The sequence below is a fragment of the Anolis carolinensis genome, chromosome 4, assembly GCF_035594765.1.
Source record: "Anolis carolinensis isolate JA03-04 chromosome 4, rAnoCar3.1.pri, whole genome shotgun sequence".
In the NCBI taxonomy this organism is placed as follows: domain Eukaryota; kingdom Metazoa; phylum Chordata; class Lepidosauria; order Squamata; family Dactyloidae; genus Anolis; species Anolis carolinensis.
The window spans coordinates 81,531,389-81,558,437 of NC_085844.1; the positions used below are offsets into that span (position 1 = coordinate 81,531,389).

At 41.2% G+C, this 27,049-nt stretch overlaps 1 protein-coding gene across 1 annotated transcript in view; it reads right to left on the reverse strand.

The window, feature by feature from the left end:
- Positions 1-270: 270 nt before the first annotated feature.
- nmnat2 (nicotinamide nucleotide adenylyltransferase 2) overlaps positions 271-27,049 on the reverse strand; it is a 122,322-nt gene continuing 95,543 nt past the window's right edge. Inside the window, exons 5-11 of the mRNA XM_003223418.3 lie at positions 26,293-26,419; positions 21,706-21,786; positions 20,501-20,545; positions 18,217-18,293; positions 9,978-10,079; positions 7,108-7,175; positions 271-5,087 (exon numbers count right to left, since the gene is read on the reverse strand). Coding sequence (XP_003223466.1) covers positions 4,985-5,087; positions 7,108-7,175; positions 9,978-10,079; positions 18,217-18,293; positions 20,501-20,545; positions 21,706-21,786; positions 26,293-26,419 — 603 coding nt within the window. The 3' untranslated portion in view covers positions 271-4,984. The remainder of the gene's footprint in view (positions 5,088-7,107; positions 7,176-9,977; positions 10,080-18,216; positions 18,294-20,500; positions 20,546-21,705; positions 21,787-26,292; positions 26,420-27,049) is intronic.

The following is a 27,049-nucleotide window of genomic DNA, read 5'->3' on the forward strand; positions in this document are numbered from 1 at the left end:
CTTCCTTCCTTCCTTCCTTCCTTCCTTCCTTCCTTCCTTCCTCTCTCCATCCATTCCTTTTCTCAGTGAATAGCAGAGGCGTAAGTGTAGCAGGAATGGCAGGGTCTGGGGAAAAAAAAAACTTTGGTGGGTCAGATCTGGCCTTAGTTTGAGGATCCCTGGTATAAACTGTTGAGTATTGCCACATGTGTGTCTTGTTTCCAGGATTTTCCATGCTCTAAAGTGGCACTTCAACGCTTTCCTATAAGGAAATAATCTTGAAAGCCAAAAAACATTTCATTAGCATAAGTTTATTATATCATTTTAAATACTTTGCCAATTAATTTGACCAGTTCATTTATGGCCCTGACAAACATTTTTTTAAACAACAACGATCTCCAGCATATTCCATTAGAGGGGAGCTGGCATCTTCAATACTTTTTTTTCTCCTTTTACAACTTTTTTTTAACTAAAGCAAATTTTACAGTTCAAAATTGCAAGTTCAGTAATGGAAAACAAACACTTTTTCCCTCCTCCCCTCCCTCCCCTTTTCCCCTGTGCAGCTAAAACCCATTTCTTTGTTGTGTACATCAGAATTTAGGGATTACTCCCATCTCAAACCCTTCCCAAGATGACCTTTCCCCGTTGAATTTATGCTACACCGTGTCCCCCACCCACACCCACCATAAGCATAATTGAGCATATGAAGGCAAAGAGAGGACTTGTAAGATATTATATAATCATTTGTACCACAATGCTATGTTCCTAAGGCATGCTGTCCTAAAACTGGATGAAATTGGATAGTGGCCTGATAATCCATTTTTTGTTCAAGAGTAAAGAGAGTCCGTCCTTCAAAGTTTTTTTTTTAACTGCCTTCATCTTTTGTTTCTGCCATGAAGCTGTCTGACTTTCAAGCCTTTCAGATGTCCGAGGTTTCTGCCAGATGCAAATACAGTCAGATACGTGGTTGACGTTGCACTTTGCAGCTTGGTATTGAGACATAATAGTGGAGTCCAGCAAGAGGTTGTGGCTGCTCTCAGCAACAGAGGCATGTGAAAGAGAGAGTACTTTGGAGATGCACGACAGGACAGCGAGCAGGCAATTTTTATAGAGTCAAGTAGGATATCTAAGCCTTCTGTGAGTAGAAAAATCCTCATCAAAGAAACTGTCTCTTTTGTACATCTGCCTATCACAGCAGTGAGTGTCCACGGATACTGAATGCTTTTGGAGTGCTACCAAATGGCAATGCCGGGCTTCACAGAGCCAATTTGGTCTTCATGTGTCCCATCATCCACTCTGATTCCTAAGTGTTTGTGTGGAAATGGCTGCCTAAGCTCTTCACTGGATGACATGAATACTCGACACAAAAGTCTGCGTCCACAGAAGTTGAATGGGGAGTTGCCAGGTTTTATTTACTCGCCTTCTAATGGATTTTTATGACTGTTTTACTGATGTTGATGTCTTATCGATGTGAAAAATTGTTTTTATTGTTTCATCACTGTTATTGTATTTTTATGTCGGGCATGGCCCCATGTAAGCCGCACCGAGTCCCTCCGGGGAGATGGGGCGGGGTATAAAAATAAAGTTATTATGATTATTATTAATGGAGAGCGAGGTGGGCAGGGAGGAGAACCACATAACATTATTGTCTACTCCTATCCCTATTCTATTTCCCAGTGTTGTTTCTCTGACATTTTAAAGGGCAGAGGAGTAGTGCAATCCTCATAGGTGCAGTTGGTCTTAGGGGTAATCTTCAATTTTTTTAAAGAGGCATCATTTTAAAGAGGGTTGTGACATATAGGGCAAGTATTACTGCCTGGCTTATGTTCACTATGAACATTATCCCAGTAAGTTTTGGACCTTCCCCAGATACAATTATGTCACATCCACATTCCCCAGATACAATAATTATGTCACAAGCCGCCTTGAGTCCCCCTCGGGTAGAGAAAGGGGGGATATAAATATGGTAAATAAATAAGAAATAAATCCACCGGCACAATGAACACAGGGAGGAAGGGCTATGTCCCAGTAATGTGAAAGTCAATTGCAATTTCATGTTTGTTTTAGATCAGTGCTTCTCTGTTGACTGGTTTGGGGAATCAGCAATTGTTTTCCCCGTGTGCCAGGAACCAGTACCAAACATAGGCCCGAGCTGTGGCGCAGGCTGGAGAGCAAGCCAGCTGCAACCAGCTGCAATGAATCACTCTGACCAGGAGGTCATGAGTTCGAGGCCCGCTCGGAGCCTATGTTTGTCTTGTCTTTGTTCTATGTTAAAAGGCATTGAATGTTTACCTATATGTGTAATGTGATCCGCCCTGAGTCCCCTTCGGGGTGAGAAGGGCGGAATATAAATGCTGTAAATAAATAAATAAATGTTTCTGCCCATTTCCTGGAATGGTTCCGGGACTGGTTACTGGTCCAAGGACCACTCTTTCAATAGCTCTGGTTTGGAGTAGGATTTGTAGTGTGCATGACCAGGATTTTCTCCCAGTGTAACAGAGACTGGTGGTATATTTATGCCCATTGGTTATGCCTATTTCTTTCTTCCCTATCAACTCATCCTGGACTAGCTAGCTGACACTGGTCTACAGACCACCACTTCGATAGCATTGATGGAGACTGCAATTATTGTTAACTGCCTCCATCCAGAAGTAGCTCCTGAAAACTCCAGACAACGAACAATCAAGGGCCAGTTAACACCTCCCAAACAGAGGATGTCTCCAGGCAACAAAGGCTGGGCTACCTCTATGCAGATACCACTCTGAATCCCCTTCAGGGAGAGAGAGAGTGGGATAAAAATGTAGTTAAGAAATATCCTCACTACTTTTCAAACTTCATGGCTACTTCATGCTAATTAAAGCTTCTAATTGTAACATTCACACTTTCTTTAAACAGGCAAAGGTTCTTTCTCCCATCCTGGACATTTCACAGATAAGTTTACACTCCACTTGCCTCACTGCCAACAGAACTTCTGAAGATGCCAGCTACAGATGTCGGTGAAACGTTAGGAGATGATGCTACTGGAACATGGACATACAGCCCGAAAAACCCACAGCAACCCAGTGATTCCAGCCATGAAAGACTTCAACAAGACAGATTTTGAAAAGTTGATCTGTTTCCCACTCACTGCCTCCCTCTGAAAAGAACTATTAGTTTTAAGAGTCATGCTACCCAAGGAGGCTAGAAGAGCCTGGCTAGGTCTGAGCTACAAAAATCCCTATTGCTGAAGCATCCCTAACACTCTTAAGCAACCTACACTTGTAGAAATATCACATGGAAGACTCATCGACACACCTGTGAGCCTGTACTAGTCTAGAAAGTTGGTAGTGCTAAATTGCCCTCAAATATCATCCAGTAATCCTTGCTTTTTCTCAGTAGCTATAACACAGCTTGCAACTGGCTGAAGTACAGAAACTACTTAATCCTATGCAGCTGCTGGCATTTATTTCATTATTATTATTGCCATACTTTGCAATGGGCATGGCAATGGGGAAATATCTCTTTCTCAGGATAAATTTAAGCAGCAACTTCATTTCCAGGAGCATTTGAAAGAATTCAGGAAAACAAGAAGGCCACACCTGAGTGTATAATTAATATATAGTTGTGGGCACAAAAGGATGTTTGTATGTGTTACTGATAAAGGAAAGCAGTTGAGAATTGAACCTGGATGAGGAGAAGTATTGTCAAATACACAACAAATGGTCAGACTTAGGCTCCTTCTACACTACCATGTAAACCAGATTATCAAAGCAGATAATCCACATTATCTGCTTTGAACTAGAGTCTACACTGCCATATAATCCAGTTCAAAGCAGATAATCTATATTTTATATGGCAGTGCAGAAGTGGCCTAAGGGCCCTTCCAGACAGGTCCTATATCTCAAGATCTGATCCCAGGTTTTCTGCATTAAACTGGATTATGTGAGTCCCCACAGCCAGATAATCTGGGATAAATAGAAAACCTGGAATCAGATCCTAGGATATAGGTCTAGTCTGGAGGGGCCCTTTGTGTCCAGAAAAAATGAGCTTTCGCCCAAACAAGGGACACTTAATACAATGTGTAGTCAAAGAGACACTGTGAGAAAATGGGATGGGTAACTCACCGCTTCCCCAGAGTGTAGACTCAACAGAAACCCCATTTTAAATTCCCACCCTTTCAAAAAAAGTATTTATTTACAATAGGAAAGGATGTGCTACATATTAAGCAAGTCTGCTTTTCTCCCTTATTGTACCAGCAACTTTTTTTCTTTTTTCTTTCTTTGCCCAACATTGGAATTTGGACTATTTTCTGCCTTTTTGTCTTGAATTCAAGGCCGAATTCTTCCACTGCTGACCTAAAAAGCCTGGGCTTTCTACCAAGTGGGTTAGAATCTCCTGCCAACTGCACCGTAATTTTAATGGATTGCAACAATAAAAAGGATCCAATAAAAGCTCTAAAAATAAAAAACGCACTGAGATTTATTTAGCTGATACGCGACGGGAGAGAGAAATGAATAACCTTTCTGGGTCCCAAGGGGTGCTGTGAAGGCAGAGTGTCCTTTCCCTGAATGCATGCTGGGAAGGTGGGCACCACAGCCTCCCCGTTTTAGGCACGTGGCACCTGATACTCAATGCTGTTCTCCTACTTTACTGTGGGGAAAAGGATAGCTTGATGGTATAGATCAGTGGTTCTCAACTTGGGGTCCCCAGATGTTTTGGACCTACAACACTCTGAAATCCCAGCCAGTTTACCAGCTGTTAGGATTTCTGGGAGTGGAAGGCCAAAACATCTGGGGACCCACAGGTTGACAACCACTGGTGTAGATGCACTCAGTTGCTTGGTTGTATGCAGCGCTTTCCTGCACTTGAGTGGGAAAGGGTGAGGTGGGGACATCAGAGTGGAAGAGGCAGATGCACGCAAGAGGCAGTGAAAAAAGAAAAAAAGAGAGAAAGTGAGAAAGAGAACTGTGATGAACAACCATAGGAAAGTTGAGCGATTGGGCTCTGTTGCAATGCCAGAGGAGCTTTACCCAGAGGCATTCAGGTACAGCTGACTCTTGAGGATGTAATCGATGACTGGTTGAGACAGGTAATCCACAACGTGCCCATCTCCATGCTGAAGAGCTAGTCTGCAGAGGAAAGAAACAGGGAGGGAGGAAAGGAGTCAATTTCTTAGAAGTGGGAAGAAATTGCAGACAACTTATCTGCTTGACAGAGAGGACATTGATCTCGCAGAATGTCTTGTACCAGTGCTATCATGTGGGATTGCTTTATGGAAACATGATTACATTGAATTTTATCTGGGTTCATTGTTGGGTATGCTTTTTGCATTCACAGGACTCACTTATGTAGGTATACATTGATACCTTGACTTAAGAGTTTATTTAGTTCCATGTCCAAGCTCTTAACTCAAAACACTCTTATCGCAAATTGAATTTTCTCATTGAAATGCTATTACAGTAGAGTCTCACTTATCCAAGACGCGCTTATCCAACTTTCTGGATTATCCAATGCATTTTTGTAGTCAATGTTTTCAATAGATAGGGGGCCGGGCTGTGGCGCAGCTGGCTAGTAACCAGCTGCTATAAATCACTACTGACCAAGAGGTCATGAGTTCGAAGCCCGGGTCGGGTTAAGCCTCCGACCATTAATAGCCCCGGCTTGCTGTTGACCTATGCAGCCCCGAAAGACAATTGCACCTGTCAATTAGGGAAATTTAGGGACGCTTTATGCGGGAGGCTAATTTACAACACCATAAAACTGCCAGCAAAACACGAGGAAAGGAATGAGGAAGTACAGCCACTACTGGACGGTGAAGCTCCCCCTCTGGCCGGAATCGTGAAGCTGGAAAAATGTTAAAAATGCCTCTGAGTCTGTCTAATGTATGTTGTTTGTCTGTTGGCATTGAATGCTTGCCATATATGTGTTCATTGTAATCCACCCTGAGTCCCCTTCGGGGTGAGAAAGGTGGAATATAAATACTGTAAATAAATAAATAAATAAATAAATAGATCGTGATATTGTGATGCTAAATTCATACATACAGTAATTACTACATAGCATTACTGCATATTGAATTACTATTTCTGTCAAATTTGTTGTATAACATGATGTTTTGGTGCTTAATTTGTAAAATCATAACCTAATTTGATGTTTAATAGGCTTTTCCTTAATCCCTCCTTATTATCTAACATATTCGCTTATCCAATGTTCTGCCGGCCCGTTTATGTTGGATAAGTGAGACTGTACTGTACTTCTGTATACTGTACTCATTCCAGCCTCTTGCACACACACTCTCTCTCCATGAAGCAAAACAGACTAGGAGTAAAGACCACACAAAATCAACCAAGATCAAAACAGACAGCAATCTTCCAAAGCGGATAAGAGCATGAGGCATGGAAGCTGCTCCCTTGAAGCCCTAAAGCCCTGTACTTTTGCACTAGCGCTCCCCCTTAACTCAAAATGCTGCTCGTATGTCAAAGTGAAACCCAGGCTGAGCGACAGTTCTAACTCTAAATTCTTTGAAGTTGGGATGCTCTTAAGTCGAGGTTTCACTGTATATTTGTATTAATCTCAGCCAGATGACTGGTGCTAAAAAGGAGAGTCAATGTGGTTGTTTTCTTAATAGTACGGATGGAGACACTCTGGCCTCCTGATATTCAGAACTACATATCGTACCATCAGTCAGCATTGAACATCCTGGGCAGAGCTGATGGCAGTTGAAAGCCAAAATAGCTGGAGAGCAGAAGGGTCCTTCCTCTGTTTTAAAGCATAATCAATCTCCTTTTCTTAAAACAAAAAGGATATCTATACAAAGAGCAGTCTCTGAAGTAGGTAGAATACATAATAAAATCACGCTGTTGTATCTGGGTTATTACTTGTCAACTTAAGGTGAGGGATTATATGGTATAGTTTGTCATATTGGTAACCAACACATTAGAAGCAGTAGGAGTACTACTGGTGTTACCACTGGTGGGGAACAGACATGTATCAAAATATGTAGAAATAGACACGTAATCAAAGGATTAAGATCTGCTCAAAGGTATAGGAGGTGGACAAAACAGCCTGTTGGCTTTAATGTCTTGAATTCTTTGCAAACTTTGTTACTTCTGACACCTATTCCTCACCTGTAGCCCTCACTTCACCTACCTGCTTTTGGTGGAACTGACAATGGCCATGGGGTGATTCACATCGTCCTTCACAACCAGAATATTGTTCTGTGGAAAAACCATTGACAGAACATTGGCATGAGTTCGCCTTCTGTGCTGATGATGCCCGGTATTGAAATATCACTTCTGTGCCAAGAGTTCAGACTACTTAGTGCAAGAGGCAAAGCTTTTTCAGTAGCAGCATCTTCGCTCTAGAAGCTTTCTCTCTCTCCAAGTATATTTAGCTGCACTTAATTTGATGGAAATGCTGGAGTTTTCTTTTATTCAGGCAGGCATTTTAAGGGAGATGCTAGAGTAATTTACATGAGAAGTAATCTCTCTGCAAATAATGTTGGCAATTTTTAACTTAACTAGCTAGTCTCTGTTCTTATCTTCCATGAAATATGTTATTGACACTTGTGACTTTATTGTTAGGAGTAGAGCTAAGGCCTGGACCCTCTTTTTTTTTTTTGCACAAGTACCATTTTGAAAAGTATGTATCTATATATTTTTCCTCATTTATTAGACTTGGTGGGTTTTTATTTTATTTTATTTTTATTGATGGCCTCTTTCCGTGCATTGATGCTTAATGTAGCATGATTTGTGGCATCATTGTGACATCACCCTTGTAAGATCACCAGGGTTCATCTTTTATGACATCGCAAGGGTTGTCCTTAGATATCAGAGTTTGATTCTGAACTCTCCAGGCATGGTTAGTTTTGGCTTGGCGACCCAGTTAGATGCCTCCCGGACTATTCTGGAAGGCCAGTTGATGTAGTAGAAATTTCAGAAATAAATACAATGCATGAATACTTTTCACAGAGAGTGACCATGCCAAGTGTTCTTTCTTCATCTTAAGTGGAAATATGGATATCTGGCCATTAAAAAATGAAGAATTATGGAGTACTAGTCCCAATCAGTCAGTCTCTAAATTTGTGGTTAGTTGACAACACCATTCCATTGTTTCTTTTTCAAGAGGAGTGAAACCAAAGATACCTTTGATAGCACAACAATAGAACCATAAGGCAACATGGGCAGGCCAGCTACTAACTTATTTCTATTGGAACGCCAACATTTTAAATATGGAATATTTCCCAAAGAAACAAATAACTTCAGAGCAGGATCAGGCAGATATAGGCCACCACATCAAGCTGAAATATTTGGGTGACAGGAAAGGTCAATGACTTGTTAATTATTTATTTTCTTAAAATTTTATCTCTATTACCAGGATTGGGAATTTGTTGGATTATCTGCTTCATGTGTCAAAAAATGATGGGCTGGCTTTGGGTTTGATAGCCTTGGTTATGAGACAAAGCACAATTTACTGCTTTGTCTTAGGCAACAAAATGTCCTGAGCCTGCCCTGATGCAGAGCTTTGGCTGGAAATAAAAGAGCTAATTCACTTTTCTTCTTCCCCTGAATGTAGAACACATAGAGTACAGTGTTCCCTCATTACCTCGCAGTTCACTTTTTGTGGATTCGCTGCTCCGTGGTTTTTCAATAAACTCTAAAAGACTATTATAAATCATAAAAATTATAATTTACAGCCTAAGGAAGGGAGGAAGGAGAAACCAAAGGGAGAGAAAAGGAGCCCAAGAGGCAGCGGGAGGAGAAAGCGGCCATTTATCAACACACGATTGGTTGATAAAGACTTAAAATAGTGTATAACTACTAAAATAATGTATAAACATTAAAATAAATATAGCATCCCTACGTTGTGGATTTTCACTTATGGCGGGTGGTCCTGGAACCTCACCTCCGCGATAAGTGAGGGAACATTGTATTCTCATACTTGGTTAATTGTTATCTAATGATAAATACACACAAATGTCTATACAATGTAAATGTGCTATGTAATTTAGAGCATCATGTACAAACATTATAACATTATATTACAGTTTCCTTTAAACATTACAGTCTGGAAGATACTCCTGTGAATTACAACAGTTGACTGTACTTATTATCTTCATTATTGTTGTCAACTCTCAGGTTATAATGTTTGTACATGATGCTCTAAATTACATAGCACATTTTATGTTTTGAACCTTTATAGTATTTGCTTATCTTTTTCACATAGAAAGAAGATAGCTCTATACTCAGAGAGGCCTGACTATTTCTGTGGCCTTTACATGTCACATCTCTTTTTATGTTTTGAACCTTTATAGTGTTTGCTTATCTCTTCGTAATTGTTATCTAAGCAAGTTCCAGGCATTCCTATTTACAGGAAGACATTCCTACCAGGATCCCCATAATACAAATAAAACAGACTAGAATAGGATGGAGTTGAATAATAAAGTAGGGAAAAGACACCAGGCATCTTGGTTGCATTTTTCCCCATCTCAGAGGCTTCCCACACATGGATAAGTTGTTAATTAAATAATACTTTCCTGGTGTTTCTTGACATGCCCAGGTTGATATCTGACAGGTAATGTACCATCATTAACAGGCAGTGTTTGCTTTGCTACTTATTCATCCAGTAGAAAATATTTCTTCCTGTTATATATGAAATGACAGTATGCCTATTCTTTGACAGTCAATGGAACTACAGTACATGAAATAACATTGCCAAGTTGTCACCTTTTCCTCATACAGGTAAGGTTGTAAATTGCTAACCTTGCTTAAAACAAGTTTGGGCAATCGTAGCTCTACATATGCTTTGGTCTGAAGCATCCACAATCCTACCCATTCACTATCCTGTTGAGGCTGATGGAAGCTGTATCTCCCCACTCCAACACACAAAATATGGATTGCTACAATTACCCGACACTGCCTTAAACAGTCATCTGAGACAAAATATGCCTAAAGTGGGGAAATGGTTGAGTGAAGTGACATCAGTGAAGGCAGGAAGCAAAGTGTAGATATAGGACTTACTTTGTACTTGCGAAGTATTGAGGAGTGGTTCATGATCCTGTCTGTGTCAGCACCATCTCGTGGCACAACAACAATGCCAAAGTCCCCAACTATTACCTCCATCTGTTACAAGATAAAAAGAACACATGTGTTGTCGAAGGCTTTCATGGCCGGGATCACAGGGTTGTTGTATCTCTTTCGGGCTGTGTGGCCATGTTCCAGAAGTATTCTCTCCTGACGTTTCACCCACATCTATGGCAGGCATCCTCAGAGGTTGTGAGGTATGGATAAACTAAGTAAGGAAAGGAAAGAATATATATCTGTGTAGAGTCCAGGGTGTGGCAAGAGTCCTTTGTCACTGGGAAGCTAGCATTAATGTTTCAGTTAATCACCCTAATTAGCATTGGAAAGGTTTTTATCTCTTGCCTGGGGGTATCCTTTGTTAGTCATTAGCTGTGCTCTGCCCTTAGAGTGTTGGTTCCCATCCACTGTTTTGATTTTAGAGTTTTTTTAATACTGGTAGCCAGATTTTGTTCATTTTCATGGTTTCTTCCTTTCTGTTGAAGGATCCCTCTCTCCTCTGCAGGAGTCTACCGGATACCATGCAGCTGTGGACAAGTATACATAGGGACCACCAAACACAGCGCCCAAACAAGAGTCAAAGAACATGAAAGGCACTGCAGACTAATTCAACCAGAGAAATCAGCCATAGCAGAGCACTTGATGAACCAGCCTGGACACAGTATATTATTTGAGAACACAGAAATGCTGGACCATTCCAACAACTATCATGTCAGACTACACAGAGAAGCCATTGAAATCCACAAGCATGTGGACAACTTCAACAGAAAGGAAGAAACCATGAAAATGAACAAAATCTGGCTACCAGTATTACAAAACTCTAAAATCAAAACAGTGGATGGGAACCAACACTCTGAGGGCAGAGCACAGCTAATGACTAACAAAGGATGCCCCCAGGCAAGAGACAAAAACCTTTCCAATGCTAATTAGGGTGATTAACTGAAACATTAGTGCTTCCCAGTGACAAAGGACTCTTGCCACACCCTGGACTCTACACAGATATATATTCTTTCCTTTCCTTACTTAGTTTATCCATACCTCACAACCTCTGAGGATGCCTGCCATAGATGTGGGCGAAACATCAGGAGAGAATACTTCTGGAACATGGCCACACAGCCTGAAAGACATACAACAACCCAAAAAGAACACACTTTAGTACCAAAAAGGAATACTTTGTTTGGCTTCTTTCAAGTGTGAATAAGCTTCTGAGTTACTTATGCCTAGTGAAGACGGATTTCACATGCTTAAGTGCACTTTGGATCCATTTATCTTCTAAATTGAACACTCAGCTCAGTCATCTTTCCAGAAAATGTTTTAAAGCATGTCAGGGCATATTTATTTTCTGCCTGAGCTATTGTTTCATTTCTCTAAGATGCCCTGGAAACTGAAGAACTGGGAGGGGAGTTTTGGAAATCAGTTCCCAAAACACTTGGGAGGAAGTCATGACAGTTACCCTGACATAAAAAGTGATGTATGATTTGTTGCTGTAATTTTCTGTCAAACTGATTTTGACATAAGGCAACACTGTAGAAGAGAGATCTCCATGGGTCCTGTTCATTAAGAACTCTGTTCAAGTCTTGTAAACCCAGGGCCATGGCTTCCTTTATTGGCTCGATCCATCATAATGTAGGCTTTCTCTTTTCTATTGCCCTTCCACTGGGCTGGGCTGTATATGTGTACAGTAGAGTCTCACTTATCCAAGACTCGCTTATCCAAGGTTTTGGATTATCCAAGCCATTTTTGTAGTCTATGTTTTCAATATATCATGATATTTTGGTGCTAAATTTGTAAATACAGTAATTACAACATAACATTACTGCGTATTGAACTACTTTTTCTGTCAAATTTGTTGTATAACATGATGTTTTGGTGCTTAATTTGTAAAATCATAACCTAATTTGATGTTTAATCCCTCCTTATTATCCAAGATATTCGCTTATCCAAGGTTCTGCCGGCCCGTTTAGCTTGGATAAGTGAGACTCTACTGTATTTTAATTGCTGGAAGGATTTCCAGGTCATTAGGCAAGCCATGCTACCTCCCAAGTTTCCGTTGAAAAACATACAGAAGGGAGAAAGAAACAGGCAGAAGGAATAGCTTCAAGGAACTGGCACAGAAGAAACACCAACATCACAATAAGGCTACCGTCCACATCAGCTCTATAGCCAATGGGTTTTTAAAGCTAACATATTGCTTAACATTAGGATTGGCTGCGGATGTTGGAGGTAAGTTCTGTTCATAATGCAGATTCCTGTTAATGGTAGACAGATAATTCAGAGTCAGTAATAAATATCAGACTTCACTGTATAATATCCTCAAATGCACCTATTTATGTGATCCATAGCAGTAGTAAAGGTAAAGGTTTCCCCTCGACATTAAGTCTAGTTGTGCCCAACTCCGGGGGTTGTTACTCATCTCCATTTCTAAGCCGAAGAGCCGGAGTTGTCCATAGATGCCTCCTAGGTCATATGGCTGGCATGACTACATGGAGCGCCATTACCTTCCTACCTATTGATCTACTCACATTTGCATGTTTTCGAACTCCTAGGTTGACAGAAGCTGGGGCTAACAGTGGGAGCTCACCCCATCATGCAGATTTAAACCGCCGACCTTCCAGTCAGCATGTTCTGCAGCTTAGTGGTTTAACCCGCTGTGCCATCACGGCCCCTACAGCAGTAGTACAAAGTATATTTTTTCATTAGGAAAAAATACAGCCATTCGTTTATACTGTGGAAAGTGAGGTAAAGATGGGCATCCTGTGCTTTCTCAAATATGTTGGACTACAGTTCCCAATAATGATCGTTCATCAAGATATTCTTTTAAAAAAACCCTTTGTCACATTTTCATTTTAACTGGTGCATTTACTTTTTAGAAATAGGAACCCCTGGTGGCGCAGTGGGTTAAACCCTTGTGCTGGCAGGACTAATGACTTGAAGGTTGGGTTGCTGACCTGAAAGTTGCCGGTTTAAATCCAAGCTGAGGAGAGCGTGGATGAGCTCCCTCTATCAGCTCCAGCTCCTCATGCGGGAACATGAGAGAAGCCTCCCACAAGGATGGTAAAAACATCAAAAACACCCTGGGCAACGTCCTTGCAGACGGCCAATTCTCTCACACCAGAAGTGACTTGCAGTTTCTCAAAAAAAAAAACTTGAAAAAAACCTTTTAGAAAAGGTCAACACCATTAAAAAGAGAGAACAAGTGAACTGGCCTCCTGTTTGAACCATTCTCTTTCCCACTTCTGAATTGGTTGTCTACAAACATCGAACAATGTAAGGTAAAGGTTTTCCCCTGACGTTAAGTCCAGTCGTGACCGACTCTGGGGGTTGGTGCTCATCTCCATTTCTAAGCCGAAGAGCTGGCATTGTCCATAGACACCTCCAAGGTCATGTGGCCGGCATGACTGCATGGAGCGCCGTTACCTTCCCACTGGAGTGGTGCCTATTGATCTACTCACATTTGCATGTTTTCGAACTGCTAGGTTGGCAGGAGCTGGGGCTAACAGCAGGCGCTCATTCCGCTCCTGGGATTTGAACCTGGGACCTTTTGGTCCGCAAGTTCAGCAGCTCAGCGCTTTAACACACTGTGCTACCAGGGCCCCTGGAACAATGTAGAGGCCAGGAATATATTGCATATATTTCTCAACTACATTAAAATCTGTAAATTTTATTCAAATATTTATTTATTGGTATATTATGCTGCTGTTCTCTTTCTGGCACAGGTCTGTCTGCAATTCCTCTTTTCAGTCTGAAAAATAGTTCAGCTTTACTGCTGCGTTTTATTGGGCTGTTCTCAGATTCCAAGCCCCTAAAGCAAGATGGATAGGGTTTTGTAGCTATTATTAAACATACCGCTTGCAGAGTTTATTTTTGAAAAATGCTGATTTCCTGCACTGTTGTGGAGACATTTCTAACCATATTGGGTCCTGGAAGGCTCTCTCTGCTCACATGCCACATTTAGCACTTATATTATGTGATCGTGTGCTCCGTCATACATCTTTTTGGGATGACACTCTGCAAAAATGCCCCAAGAGCATTCTTTCGTTGCTGTGTTTTTAAATGTCTTGTTGTGTGTAAATGACAAATAAAAATCAAGTACAAATAGTACATTAACTAACAGAAACTGTACAATGACATTTATCAAACCCTTACCCTCCTTACCTCCCACCTATGACTCCTGACACTACTCAATGTGAATCTTATACCTATTAAAACCTACCCTTATATCTGTTTTCAATAAATTCCCCTTGAGACTACTTTAAAGTCTACATTTGTCTTCCTTTCCAAATATCCAAATGTGAGCCTCCATTTTTTATCGGTCTCATTGTTTCCTCTCTGAATACCATTAGTTATCTTGGCCATTTGAATATATTCTCATAGTTTTCTCTCCACTCTTGTCCCCCTTCTAAGATTTTGTTATTGTTAATCACGCAGCAACAAAGCTGTACTGGCAAATTTCTTCATTTCCTTTGCTGATTCTCTCTCTGAATAATCCAAAAAGATGCATTTCTGGGGGGTTTTCTGAACCTTTTTAGTAATCATTTTGTTTGTTTCTTTAACCGCCTTCTCCCAAAATTTTTGTATCAACCTACAGGTCCACCAAACATGGAAAAAAGTACCTTTCTGCATCTTCCAACGCCAGCATTCCCCTTGATAAAAATTTATCTATTTTAGCTATTATCTCTGGGGTTGTGTAGCTTATGTAGAACAATGTGTACATATTTTCTCTAATGGATCCAGTTGTTGAAAATTTAAATCCTCTTTTTCATAGATGTTCCCAGATTTCCAAATCAATATTTTTCCTTAGATGTTTAGTCCTCAAAATCAGTGAGAGGAATTACTGAAAGGGTGCATGAAACAGAATTGCTTACTTTTACACTGTGGACTATTTGGGATACAGAGAATTCTTTTATTTTTATTTATTATAATTCAAACTTAGGTGGCCATTCTGTTTGAGACATATACAGGTATCAAAGAATTATCGCATGTGGCAGACAAATCAGCATTACGGTAGGAAAACAGCGTCTTTGCTCTGAAACTATAATGTCATGTTGATTCCTTTCCTTCAGCTCTCCCAGTAGTAGACCTTTTGAAGGCATTTCTTTTACAAAAAGAGACTGTCAATATATTGATAATAAATGATATACTTTCTAGGCTGTTTTCCACTGGGAGAGCAGTGGGAAAGGACCAATGTCATGTCCAAGGCAAAGATGCTGTGGTCTTGCTGCAACTGTTATTTGTCTGCCTTATTTGATAAAATGGGAGAGATAGCTAATATCCTAGAAAGCAGGATATGAGTCCAAAATGACCTTAACAGATAAGAGAGTTGGGTCAAAACTATCAAAATAAATTTCAACAGGAGTAATGTAAGATACTACACTTAGGCAAAAAAAAAAAAATGAAATGCACAGATATAGGATGGGTGACACGTGGACTGAAAACAGTACATGTAAACGTGATTTAGAAGTATTAATAGACACAAGGTGAACATCAGTCAACAATGTGATGTGAGTACAAAAAAGCCACTGTTATTCTAGGTAAAAGGTAAAGGTTTCCCCTGACGTTAAGTCCAGTCGTGACCGACTCTGGGGGTTGGTGCTCATCTCCATTTCTAAGCCGAAGAGCCAGCGTTGTCCATAGACACCTCCAAGGTCATGTGGCCGGCATGACTGTATGGAGTGCTATTCTAGACTGCATCAATATGAGTATGGTGTCTAGATCGAGGGAAGAAACAGTACCAGGGCTGGACTGTAGCACAGCTGGTAAACCACCAATAGTAATAAGATCTACCAGCCGAAAGGTGGCCAGTTCGAAGCCTGGTCAGGATGAGCGCTTGACCCTCAAGCCCAGCTCACTGTTTATCTAAGCAGTTCGAAAACAGCTTAGAGCTGTAAGTAGAGAAATTAGGTACCGCAAATTGCAGGGGAGGTATTTTACAATACCATAAACAACAAAACCAGAAATGCAGTGACTAAGTGGAAGATGGAAGGAGGAAGTCCTGATGGGTCTTCATCATAGAGAATGGAGCAACAGCATCCCCCTGTGACTGAATCCGAGCTCAGTCTCAATCTCCGAGGCATCAAAAAACTGAACTTCAAGACAATATACCTCCTCTGTCTGTCTGTTCTGTTCTGTTTGTCCAAACGGCATTAAATATTTGCCATGTATGTGTACTGTGATCCGCCCTGAGTCCACTTGGGGGGATAGGGCGGAATATAAATAAAATGTTGTTGTTGTTGTTGTTGTTGTTGTCGCTCCCGCTTCCGTCACAAGCGCGGTTGGTGGGGACGAGAGAGAGGGCCTTCTCCATGGTGGCCCTCCAGCTCTGGAACTTGCTCCCCAGGGAAATTAGGCAAGCCAAACCCTGGTGGCATTCAGGAAGAGCTTGAAAACCTGGCTCTTCACACAGGCCTTTGGATAAAGATTGCCCATTCCCATCACAATCCTGTTCCATGACCATTTCTGCACTGGTTGCACTTTTTCCTGGTTAATTTGACATTGACTCAGGGTTTCTCCCATCCCAAATAGCTCTCCCACGAATCTGCAGCACCTTATCAGTTATCTCGAGTTTACAATTTTTACAATCTGCACTTTACCTAGTCTGTTATTACAACCTCGCTGTTTTTAATTTCATGTTTTATTAAGTCTGTTTTTTATTTTTATAGGTTAATGTTTAAATTTTATAATTGTGTATGTTTTGTCTATTGATGTATTGTATACGGTTATTGTTTTTATCCGGGCTTGGCCCATGTAAGCCGCCCCGAGTCCCCTTCGGAGAAGATGGAGGCAGGATATAAATAAACTTATTATTATTATTATTTTATTATGTCACAGCAAACAAGATAGATATACTGGATTTCGTATCACAAAATCACAAGTCAAACACTTCCCAAGTGTCTAGGACTGTGTGATGTATTTTCGGATGATGCATTATTATTATTATTATTATTACTAGCTGTGCCCAGCCACGCGTTGCTGTGGCGTTGTCTGGTGGTGTTGGTGAGAAATTGTTGAGGTAGTGGTGGTATTGAATGTCTGTTGTATGGTTGTCTTTATGTTTAGTATGCACACTGAAGTGGATTATATGGCAGTGTGGAGTCAAGATAATCCAGTGCAAAGCAGATAATATAAGATTCTAAATGGGTTATATAGCTGTGTGGAAGGGCCTTGAGTCTACACTACCATATAATCCAGTTCAAATCTGATAATCTGTGAAAAGGGCCTAAGTGAGGCCTAACTGTGCCTGTCCCCTGGGCTGAGTAGGTTGTTAGAAGACCAAATGGGCGGAGCTTAGCCTTCAAACTGGCAGCAATTGGATAAAAACTATTATTCCTCTCCCTGTAATTAGGACTTTATTTTTCTTTTCTTTTTGTTGTATCAACCTAGAGCCGTGAATGATGGGTTGTGTTGTCAAATTTCGAGGTTGGGGGGCCTGTAGTTTTGTTGTCTTGTCCGCTGCCCTGATGCCATCACTCTTTTATATACAGTAGAGTCTCACTTATCCAACACTCACTTATCCAACGTTCTGGATTATCCAACGCATTGTTGTAGTCAATGTTTTCAATGCATTGTGATATTTTGGTGCTAAATTTGTAAATACAGTAATTACTACATAGCATTAATGTGTGATGAACTACTTTTTCTGTCAAATTTGTTGTATAACATGATGTTTTGGTGCTTAATTAGTAAAATCATAACCTATTTTGATGTTTAATAGGCTTTTTCTTAATCTCTCCTTATTATCCAACATATTCGCTTATCCAACGTTCTGCCGGCCCGTTTATGTTGGATGAGTGAGACTCTACTGTATATAGATGATGATGATGATGATGATGACAATGATGATGATGATTATTATTATTATTTATCATCATCATCACTCTATTCCTCCTGGTCACATCTCACCTTGAATACTGTGTCCAGTTCTGGGCACTACAATTTGCTTCAGGTCCCTCTACCTTTATTAGAATTGAAAATGAAGGCTTCATGCCAATGGAAAAGGAGACTGGAAGCAGACGTACCACTCTGTGGCTTCATTGTCACATTAAAAACTACATGGAATATTATGCTGAATTAGTGGCTGCTGGGATGTCAGAAGATGGAATGAAGGAGGGACAAGAGAAAAAGAGCAAAGGAACAAGCAACAGCAGATTACAGCTTTGACCATCTCATTGTAACTACTCACATCAGCTTCATTCCACAGGCCTGGGATGCAAAAGGATTCTAGCAAGTCACTGCCACACAGGAGGAGGATTCGGAGCTCTGTGGGAGAGAAGAAAGAGACATTGAGATACAGACATTGTTCTCAAAAAATAGCCTTGCACTTATCTCTTTCTCAAGACCTAGAGATAGAAGGACAGAGATAAAAGATGCCGAAAGGAGAGGAAAGAGCTGAGGTTTTGACAGAGAACTATTTCTCAGATTTTGTTTTCAGGCTTGGCTGCCTCTCACAGGCATCTCCAACCTGTGTGCCTTGCGTGATTGTGCTGCTACTATAAGTAGCCTCTGGAATGATTTAGACAATTTATAAGAGTGTCGTAGCAATTCTCCAATGGACTGCGTAAGCAGATTGCATGTACTGCTTGCTGCAGGCAGGATGTCTGTTAATGTGCCTGTCAGGATAGGATGTGTAGTCAAAATGATGACTTCTAGGAGTCATTTCAGTTCTAAAACACCAAAATATATAAAGAACTCTTTTGTAAAAAAAAAGCAACTCAAAACAGCTCAAGCAAATTATTATTTTTCTCATCAGATTCAAATTGATATAAGAGGGGTGGGCAAAATGTATCTCCCCAAGGTCATTGTATCGTGCAGATTTTAAAATTCTAGACAGAAAATTACTCCAAATCAATCAAAGCTACACCTAAATACATCAAAATATACCTCCATGGCAGAATTAACCCTTCACAACCCTATCCCCAAGAAACCGGTAGAAAATTAGTGAAAACTCAACTGGACTGTGGCGCAGGCTGGTTAGCAGCCAGCTGCAACAAATCACTCTGACCAAGAGGTCATGAGTTCAAGGCCAGCCCGATGACTGTCTCTGTCTCTGTCTCTGTTCTATGTTATGGCATTGAATGTTTGCTTTATATGTGTAATGTGATCTGCCCTGAGTCCTCTTCAGGGTGACAAGGGCAGAATATAAATACTGTAAATAAGTAACTTCAGATTCATTTCAGTGAAGGAGCAGCTAGGAATTCTGCATTCTTTTGGAGCTATTTGTCAAACTATTAAACATATTGGGAACATATGATCACCCAGATGCTATTGATCTGCAGTTCCCAACCACCTTATGCATTATAGCTAATGGTGAATAATGCTAGGAGATGGTCCAACAAGACACGGAAGGCCACATTTTCTTCATCCCTCTTTGAAATCACTGCAGTCTTATCGCTGGAATAATAATAACACTTTTTATATATATTCTGCCATATCAGGGCAGATCCCAGTACACATACACGGCAAACAACCAATGCCATTTGGAGACAGGACAGAACAGAATGCATGTGCTTCTCTATGTGTGGACTCACATATCAGAGCAGCACTTGCTTGCAGAAATTATGTGACACCTTAAGTGTTGAGAACTATAATTCTGTCCTCCAAGGAAAACAAAATGTATGTGCAATTCCTAGGCCCCTTATACACTGCGCCATATCCCAGGATCTGATCCCAGATTATTTGCTTATTACAAATTGATCAGAAAGCCAGAGAGAATCAGAGTCACAGGATGTGTACCTGTGCGATGGTGTCAATGGTATATGACAAGTGGGATGGCTATATTCATCTGGATGTATTAAATCCTAGCATATGACATCTCACTGTCTTAAAGGCTTCTGTGCTGGGAATCTGGGCCTTACAATGGGAAAAAACCCTTTTCTTACTTTGTTCTAATCTGATGTGAATTCACTCTCACATATTAGAGTGAAAACTGGAGATGGCTTCTGTCCTTCTACAGCAGTATAGAAAAAAAGAATTTCAACAGGTATTACTTTTTGTCTGGGTTGCATGGCAAACAACACCTGTTGAAATGCACCTTTCTTCACAACAATTAGAGGGTCAGGAGCTGCCTCCAGTTTTTAGTCTGGCAACACTACACATACGTGTACACACAGAGAGAGATGGCTGCTTTGATTCAGTTTGACTGAGCATTATTCATTCCATATATTTTCCTTGCTGTGGCTAACAACAGTGGTGTGGAGTATGGTGGGGCTGTGACCACTGAAAGGTGATAAAGGATAACTTTCCCCTATTTAAATCTGATCTTCCTACAACCACCTCCTGTATAAGGAGGAGACATCAGGGATCCAGTCACAAAACATCCATATCACATGCTGTTTGGTCCCCTAGGAAACTTGTCACCTTTGGTTCCTGATACTAATGGTGTTGGAAGGGACCCTTTCCCTTTGCCACATTTAGCAAATATGTTTTTGTTTTTTTACTTTGACTCATTGGTGATGATCTTGACTTACCAATCTCTTCATATCTCATCACTGTCCCCAAATTTGCATTCTCATCTGGGTGGGAGGAAGAGAGGAAAAGAACAAGGTGGAACTTAGATTTCACAAAACCAGTGGCAGGTCTACCCATTAGTACACTGCTCTGATGTTTAATGCAAGTCACAAGTAAATAATCATTTATTCATACAACTGTACTTAAAATAAAGCAAAAGGTAAAGGTTTTCCCTTGACACTAAGTCTAGTTGTGTCCGACTCTGAGGATTGGTGCTCATCTCAATTTCTAAGCCAAAGAGCAGGTTTTGCGTAGACATCTCCAAGGTCATGTGGCCAGCATGACTGCATGCAGCGCTGTTACCTTCCCGCCAGAGCGGTACCTATCAATCTGCTCACATTTGCATGTTTTCAAACTGCTAGGTTGGCAGAAGCTGGGGGTAACAATGGGAGCTCACCCCGCTCTCCGGATTCGAGCCGCCAACCTTGTGGTCAGCAAGTTCAGCAGCTCAGCAGTTTAATCTGCTGCACCACCAGGGGCTCCAAATATTTAAATACTTAAAGTACTTAAAATAGGTTATATAAAAATACAATGTTAAAACAATGACATTAAAATCAATGTTCCAAACCAGTGCTACTTATGATATTTAATGTTTGAGGCTCGAAATTCCTTTTCATCCAATGTGCTGGACTGATTCCATATTTGTGTCCCTTGGATACAAATAATTATTTCCTGGAAACTCTCTAAGGATCTGTAACTAATGGTTTGTGGATGGTTACTGGTCCGGGGCCACACTTTGAATAGCACTGCTCAACATAATAATAACAATAGGTGCTACATAACACACATGGCAACAGATCTGTTGACAACCAATGTGATGACTACATTGTAGTTCTGTACCAGACTTCAGAGATTCAGGTTCTTCTAGCTTTGGGTCCCTCTTCCATTTATGACTTTTGTAATTTTGACCACATTTCAATATTGCTTGGTCATCTATGAAATGTTCATAGGTATCCAACTGCTGCTCTCAACTAGAACTGAACCATGGAACGAACAAGATGTGTTGAATTGCCATTCAAGAAATAATTTGGTAGGTCTACTCTAGGTGTAATTAACCAACAGGATTCAGGTCATTGACTCCAGGACAATTTCAAGAGACTGATTTTTTACACTCACAGCTCATGACTTTTAACTAGTAGTGATAAGCTATATTTCTTTAACGTACCCACAAAGGTGAAACGCTCCATTGGGGGACGAACACAGCAAATCCTGCTCAGGCTCTCACCCACTTTCCCCAACAGCTTCACTAAAAAAAGGAAAAAGTAGAGAAAGGGAGAAAAATCAATGGCCAAAATAAAATGAGAGCAGTTTTATGCTTAGAAATGAAACAGTATTTTGCAAAAGGCTTTATCTCACATACTGATGGTAGTACAGTAGAGTTCCGGCTATCCGAGTTAAAGTTATCCTTTTGGATAACTGGATCTGTTGGATAATAGGGAGGCCCAGCCTAGGGAAACCGGGGGCGCATTGCTGTTTAGCAACACGCTTCTTGTTTCCTCAAAGTATCAGTCAGGCCTTTACCGAAGGGAAGAAACTCTTCCCTTCGGTAAAGGGCAGAGACTGGGGAAATGCGGAGCAACACCTCCGCATTTCTCCAGGCAAGCGCTTTAACCGGAGGGAAGAGAAAACTCTTCCCTTCGGTAAAGGCCTGACTGAGACTGGGGAAATGCGGAGCACGTTGCCAAACAGCAATGCGCTCCATGTTTCCCCAGTCAAGTGCCTTTACTGGAGGGAGGAAACTCTTACCTTACCTTCCATGGCTGATGCATGGCTGTGGCGGGGGAGGGGATACGACGTGGCACCTCGGATAATATGGAGTGTCAGATAAGCGGAGCACGTATAAGTGGAACTCTACTGTATTTGTCATTACAGTTTTGATTCCCTGAACTGCATCAAAATATTTAAAATATCACCACATTTAAGTGAAAAATCACTCTGAAATAATAATAATAATAATAATAATAATAATAATAATAATAATAATAATAACAACAACAACAACAACAACAACAACTTTATTCTTATACCCCGCTCCATCTCCCCGAAGGGACTCGGGGCGGCTTACATGGGGCCATGCCCAAACACAACAATATAAAAGCAAACAAAACAATAAAGCAAATCATTCAGCAATAAAACATCAATATCGATAAAAATGGTCGTAAAAGGTCAACATACAAAATAAGGTGTTAAAAACATGGATTAAAATCACAGATCTGGGCCAAAGTGCAAAATATGTCAGAGTCATCAGAGAGAGGTAGTTGCCCAACTGACGTAGTCATTAAAGTGCTAAGTATAATACTGAGAAGGCATACCTATGGGTCTATGCTAAGTAGACAAATAGGTCGAATCTACGAAGGTCAATTATCAAAGGCCTTTTGGAAGAGCCAAGTTTTCAGGCTCCTCCGAAAGGAGAGGAGGGTGGGGGCCTGCCTGATCTCCCTGGGAGCGAGTTCCAAAGCCGGGGAGCCACTACAGAGAAGGCCCTCTCCCTCGTCCTCACCAACCGTGACTCTGATATCTTCACTCTGAGATTTAGCATGAATGGACGTACAAAAATATAGTCAATCCTAGCCATGTTTACCTAGAATACAGTTGCAGCAATTTCACAAACTTATATGTAAGTGTTTAGACCAGGGGTTCACAAAAGTTTTCAGTGCTGAGCCCTTTTTGAAGCAAACGTTTCTCGTGGAGCCTAAGATACGTTATAATTTATATTACTTTAAATGTATATGTATATAAGGCATGGGAAAACTTTTTGACCATCATCTATTTAACAAGATTTAAGACTCCAGGGGCCATCTAGCCCAACCCCCTTCTTTCAAATAGGAAATGGGAGGGAAATAGGGTTTTGGAAGTGAGGGTCTGCAAGAAAGGCAAGGAAAAACGGCTTTGGGGGCAAGGGAAGTGAGGGAAAAAAGGTTGGGAAGGTGGGAGGAGTGCGAGAAGCAGGAAAGAGGAGGGAAAGTTTTGGGGGGGAGGGAACCACAGAGCCCCTCAGTATGCTTCACGGAGCTCCAGGGGCTCCGCCGGAGCACACTTTGAGAACCACTGCTTTGGACTGGAGGAAGTAATAATATCACTTCATTCTGCTTTGATCAGATCCCACCTGTAAATTTGGGTTCTTGGCATAACAGTTCAAGACGGATATTGATAAAAGGTATAGAAACAAACCTTGAGGAACAAGGTTGGGAAAATGAAGAAGAGAAGACTAAAACATGACATTACAACAACCATATTTTAGGAGCTGCTGTCAATTGGGTGTGATAACGCCACACCTCTGGAGTTTATGACATAAAGCACTGATTCAAATCTGAATAAAAGTGATTCTGCAATTGCATTAGGAAGAACATCCTTACAAAAACACCTATTGATAGTGGAACAAATTGCCTGAAAGAATGGTTTTTAAACAGAGATTGGATGGCAATCTCTCAGGGGTACTTTAGATGTGTATTCCTGAATGGCAGATGGTTAGACAGAATGGCTCTTGTGGTCTCTTTCCAGCTCTTAAGAGTCTACGATTTTATGTAGCAACTGGATGATCAGTCTAAGGACCTTATCCCTCGGGCAGGAGAAAGGGGGGGGGAGGGAAGTGGAGGAAAGAGAAGGAAAGTCCCCTTAAGAATGGGGACTTGCTCTACCCTGACTAGATCCATCTTCGGGGATGGCCAGCCATCCCATGACCTTTCCTCATCCTCTTCCGGCTTTCCTCCATTTCCTGTCGCTCTCTTGGATCAGGAGTTGGGGGAAAACCCGACTCCTGAAAATGAACTCCCCTGACCATCTTCACATGTTGGTGAGATGGATTTCCACACACAGCCACTGGAAGTGGCTGTGTGTAGTGGGAAGACCTCAGTGGGATTCCATTACACCAGCATATGAAGACAGTCAGAAAATGGGGGAAAATTAGGCACATTGCAGATGACATACAAATGGGAATAACCAAATACTAGCATTTTTTCTTTTAAATGAAAAGCAGCCTAAAGTTTGATGTGTGGGAGCATGCATAACTCTTTTTCTGCCAAAACCTTTCCTATATAAAACTGCCTTCAGACATTTCTCCCCTTTTAGATGTTTATATGTATAAGTTATGTGCATGAACCCTGAAGGGAGGAAAGCAGCAGGGAGCTAGTGTTGGTTTTGAAGCAGGGGGAAAAGGTTAGTGAGACAGAGGAAAGAAGTTCTTTCCCTTGGCACTTTTTCCAACCTCTCAGTTGGGATCCCACCACATACTTTTATATGCAACATCGGTTATCCCACAGAGCCTGATCCTAGTCATATTTCCTCAGGAATACATCCTACCAAATTCAATGGGGTTTACTAACAAGTAAAGCATGCACAGGACTAGAGCCTTTGCTTATCCCCCCACCACATAACATCATTTGCACAACGCTTTTTTTTAGTAAGAATACTGTTTTCAAACAACAGCCTAAATGAGAGAAGCTATTACATGACTGCTGTATCTTTCTGTTACATGACTGCTGTATCTTTCTGCAAGAAAGTATGAAGTATGTTTGGAAAAATAACCAAAAACAATCTATATAATAAAAGTGAAAAATGTGTATGTGTGTATGTGGCGGAGGTGTCCACTTACACAGACAGCCTCCCGCCTCTGCAAATAGCTATAGTTTCAACTGAGCCCTCCCTCCATGACATGCAGGTTATGGTGAGCACCATAAACATGTAGCCCAAACCCTGCCCGCGTCCTCCATAAACACCATTCTGCCCCCCACCCAAGTGAAGGCTTTCATGTGGGAACAATTATATCCTAGATGTTCTGTTTTTCCTCCAGAATTGACATCCCAGAGTTCCTTATTTTGCATGACCCAACCCATTGCCTCTACCTTAACCCTTTCCTATGGCACACATTTAACAGAGAAATTGATCAGCAACTGAACAAGAGGTTTGGGGAGAATTCATCATGATTTACAGGAGTTGTACTTGACCTACATCCAGAGACCACTGTGAATCCAACCAGTGATGGATCTGGTCCAAACTTGCTACGGATGATGGGACTTGCAGTACCTTCACTGATACTATGACCCCCACCAACAATGAACTGGGACCAAACTTGGCACAGAGAAAGTAAAAGTAAAGGTTTCCCCTGACGTTAAGTCCAGTCATGTCTGACTCTGGGGGTTGGTGCTCATCTCCATTTCTAAGAGCCAGCATTGTCCGTAGACACCTCCAAGGTCGTGTGGCCGGCATGACTGCATGGAGCGCCATTACCTTCCAGCCGGAGCGGTACCTATTGATCTACTCACATTGGCATGTTTTTGAACTGCTAGGTTGGCAGAAGCTGGAGTAACAGCGGGCACTCACTCCGCTCCCAGGATTTGAACCTGGAACCTTTTGGTCTGTAAGTTCAGCAGCTCAGTGCTTTAACACACTTCGCCACTGGGGTTCAGAGAAGCAAAGCAGTAAATGGTCATTTTCTCATGTCCTGGGGAACATAGTAACTCAAGCTAGCAGTATGAATCTGATTAAGGAGGCACAAAATCTCACAATCGTATCTTTCCTTCCCTAGTAACAAAGTTACAGCAGTAATAAACTAAATGGCATGCTGCCTTTTCTTTATAATCAGATTCAGCTGCCTGAGGCCGGCTCTTCAATCCACATGGGCAACAAAAGATGGTCTTGTTTACCTTTTCCTCCCCATCTGTAGCCTTTGCTTGAAAATCTATAGCCCTGGAGGTTTCCGCAGCCTCCTCTAAGGATGTCTGGACAGAGTTTGTTGCTTCCTGTGGGGACCTACCTGCAGTGGGTTTGTTTGCGAGGTTGTTGTTCTGATAGATGGGCTGTGGAGTCTCGTTCTGTGGCTGTCCAATCACTGGAGTCAGGGATGGTGTGTTCACATTGGAGAGGATGCAGCCAGTAACCCGCTAGGAGAAACAGCAACTGTCAGTAGGGATTTACAGCATTCAAGACCATTGGGAAAATGGGTTATAGTTATGTTCACCAACCATAATATATCTTTCCCTATTTTCAAAAATATACCAGGTTATACATCCTCTTTGACAAGTTCCTGCCTGCAAAATTCTAGCTCAGGGGTTCTTAAACTTTTTCAGCCATGGAGCCCTTTCTGAAGTTTGTTGTGGAGTCCCAACTTCCCAAGAAATGTTTATATATTATATTATATTATATTATATTATATTATATTATATTATATTATATATTATATTACGTATCAGACATGGGAAAACTTTTAGATCAACATAAACTTAACAGTATTTCAGTGGAAGATCCCAGGGGCCATCCTGACCAACCCCCTTCTGCCTTACAGAGAAGGGACAATCAAAGCACCCCCAAAAGATGGCTAAGCAGCCTTTGTAATAACAACAACAACAACATCATGAACATGTCAAGATACTCTGGGACTTCCGAATTCAGACAGTCAGAGTTTTGGAGCACAATACTCCTGACCTCACGATCGTGTTAAAAAACAAAGTATGGATTGTCGATGTTGCAATCCCAAGGGACAGCAGGACTGAAGAGAAACAACTGGAAAAGCT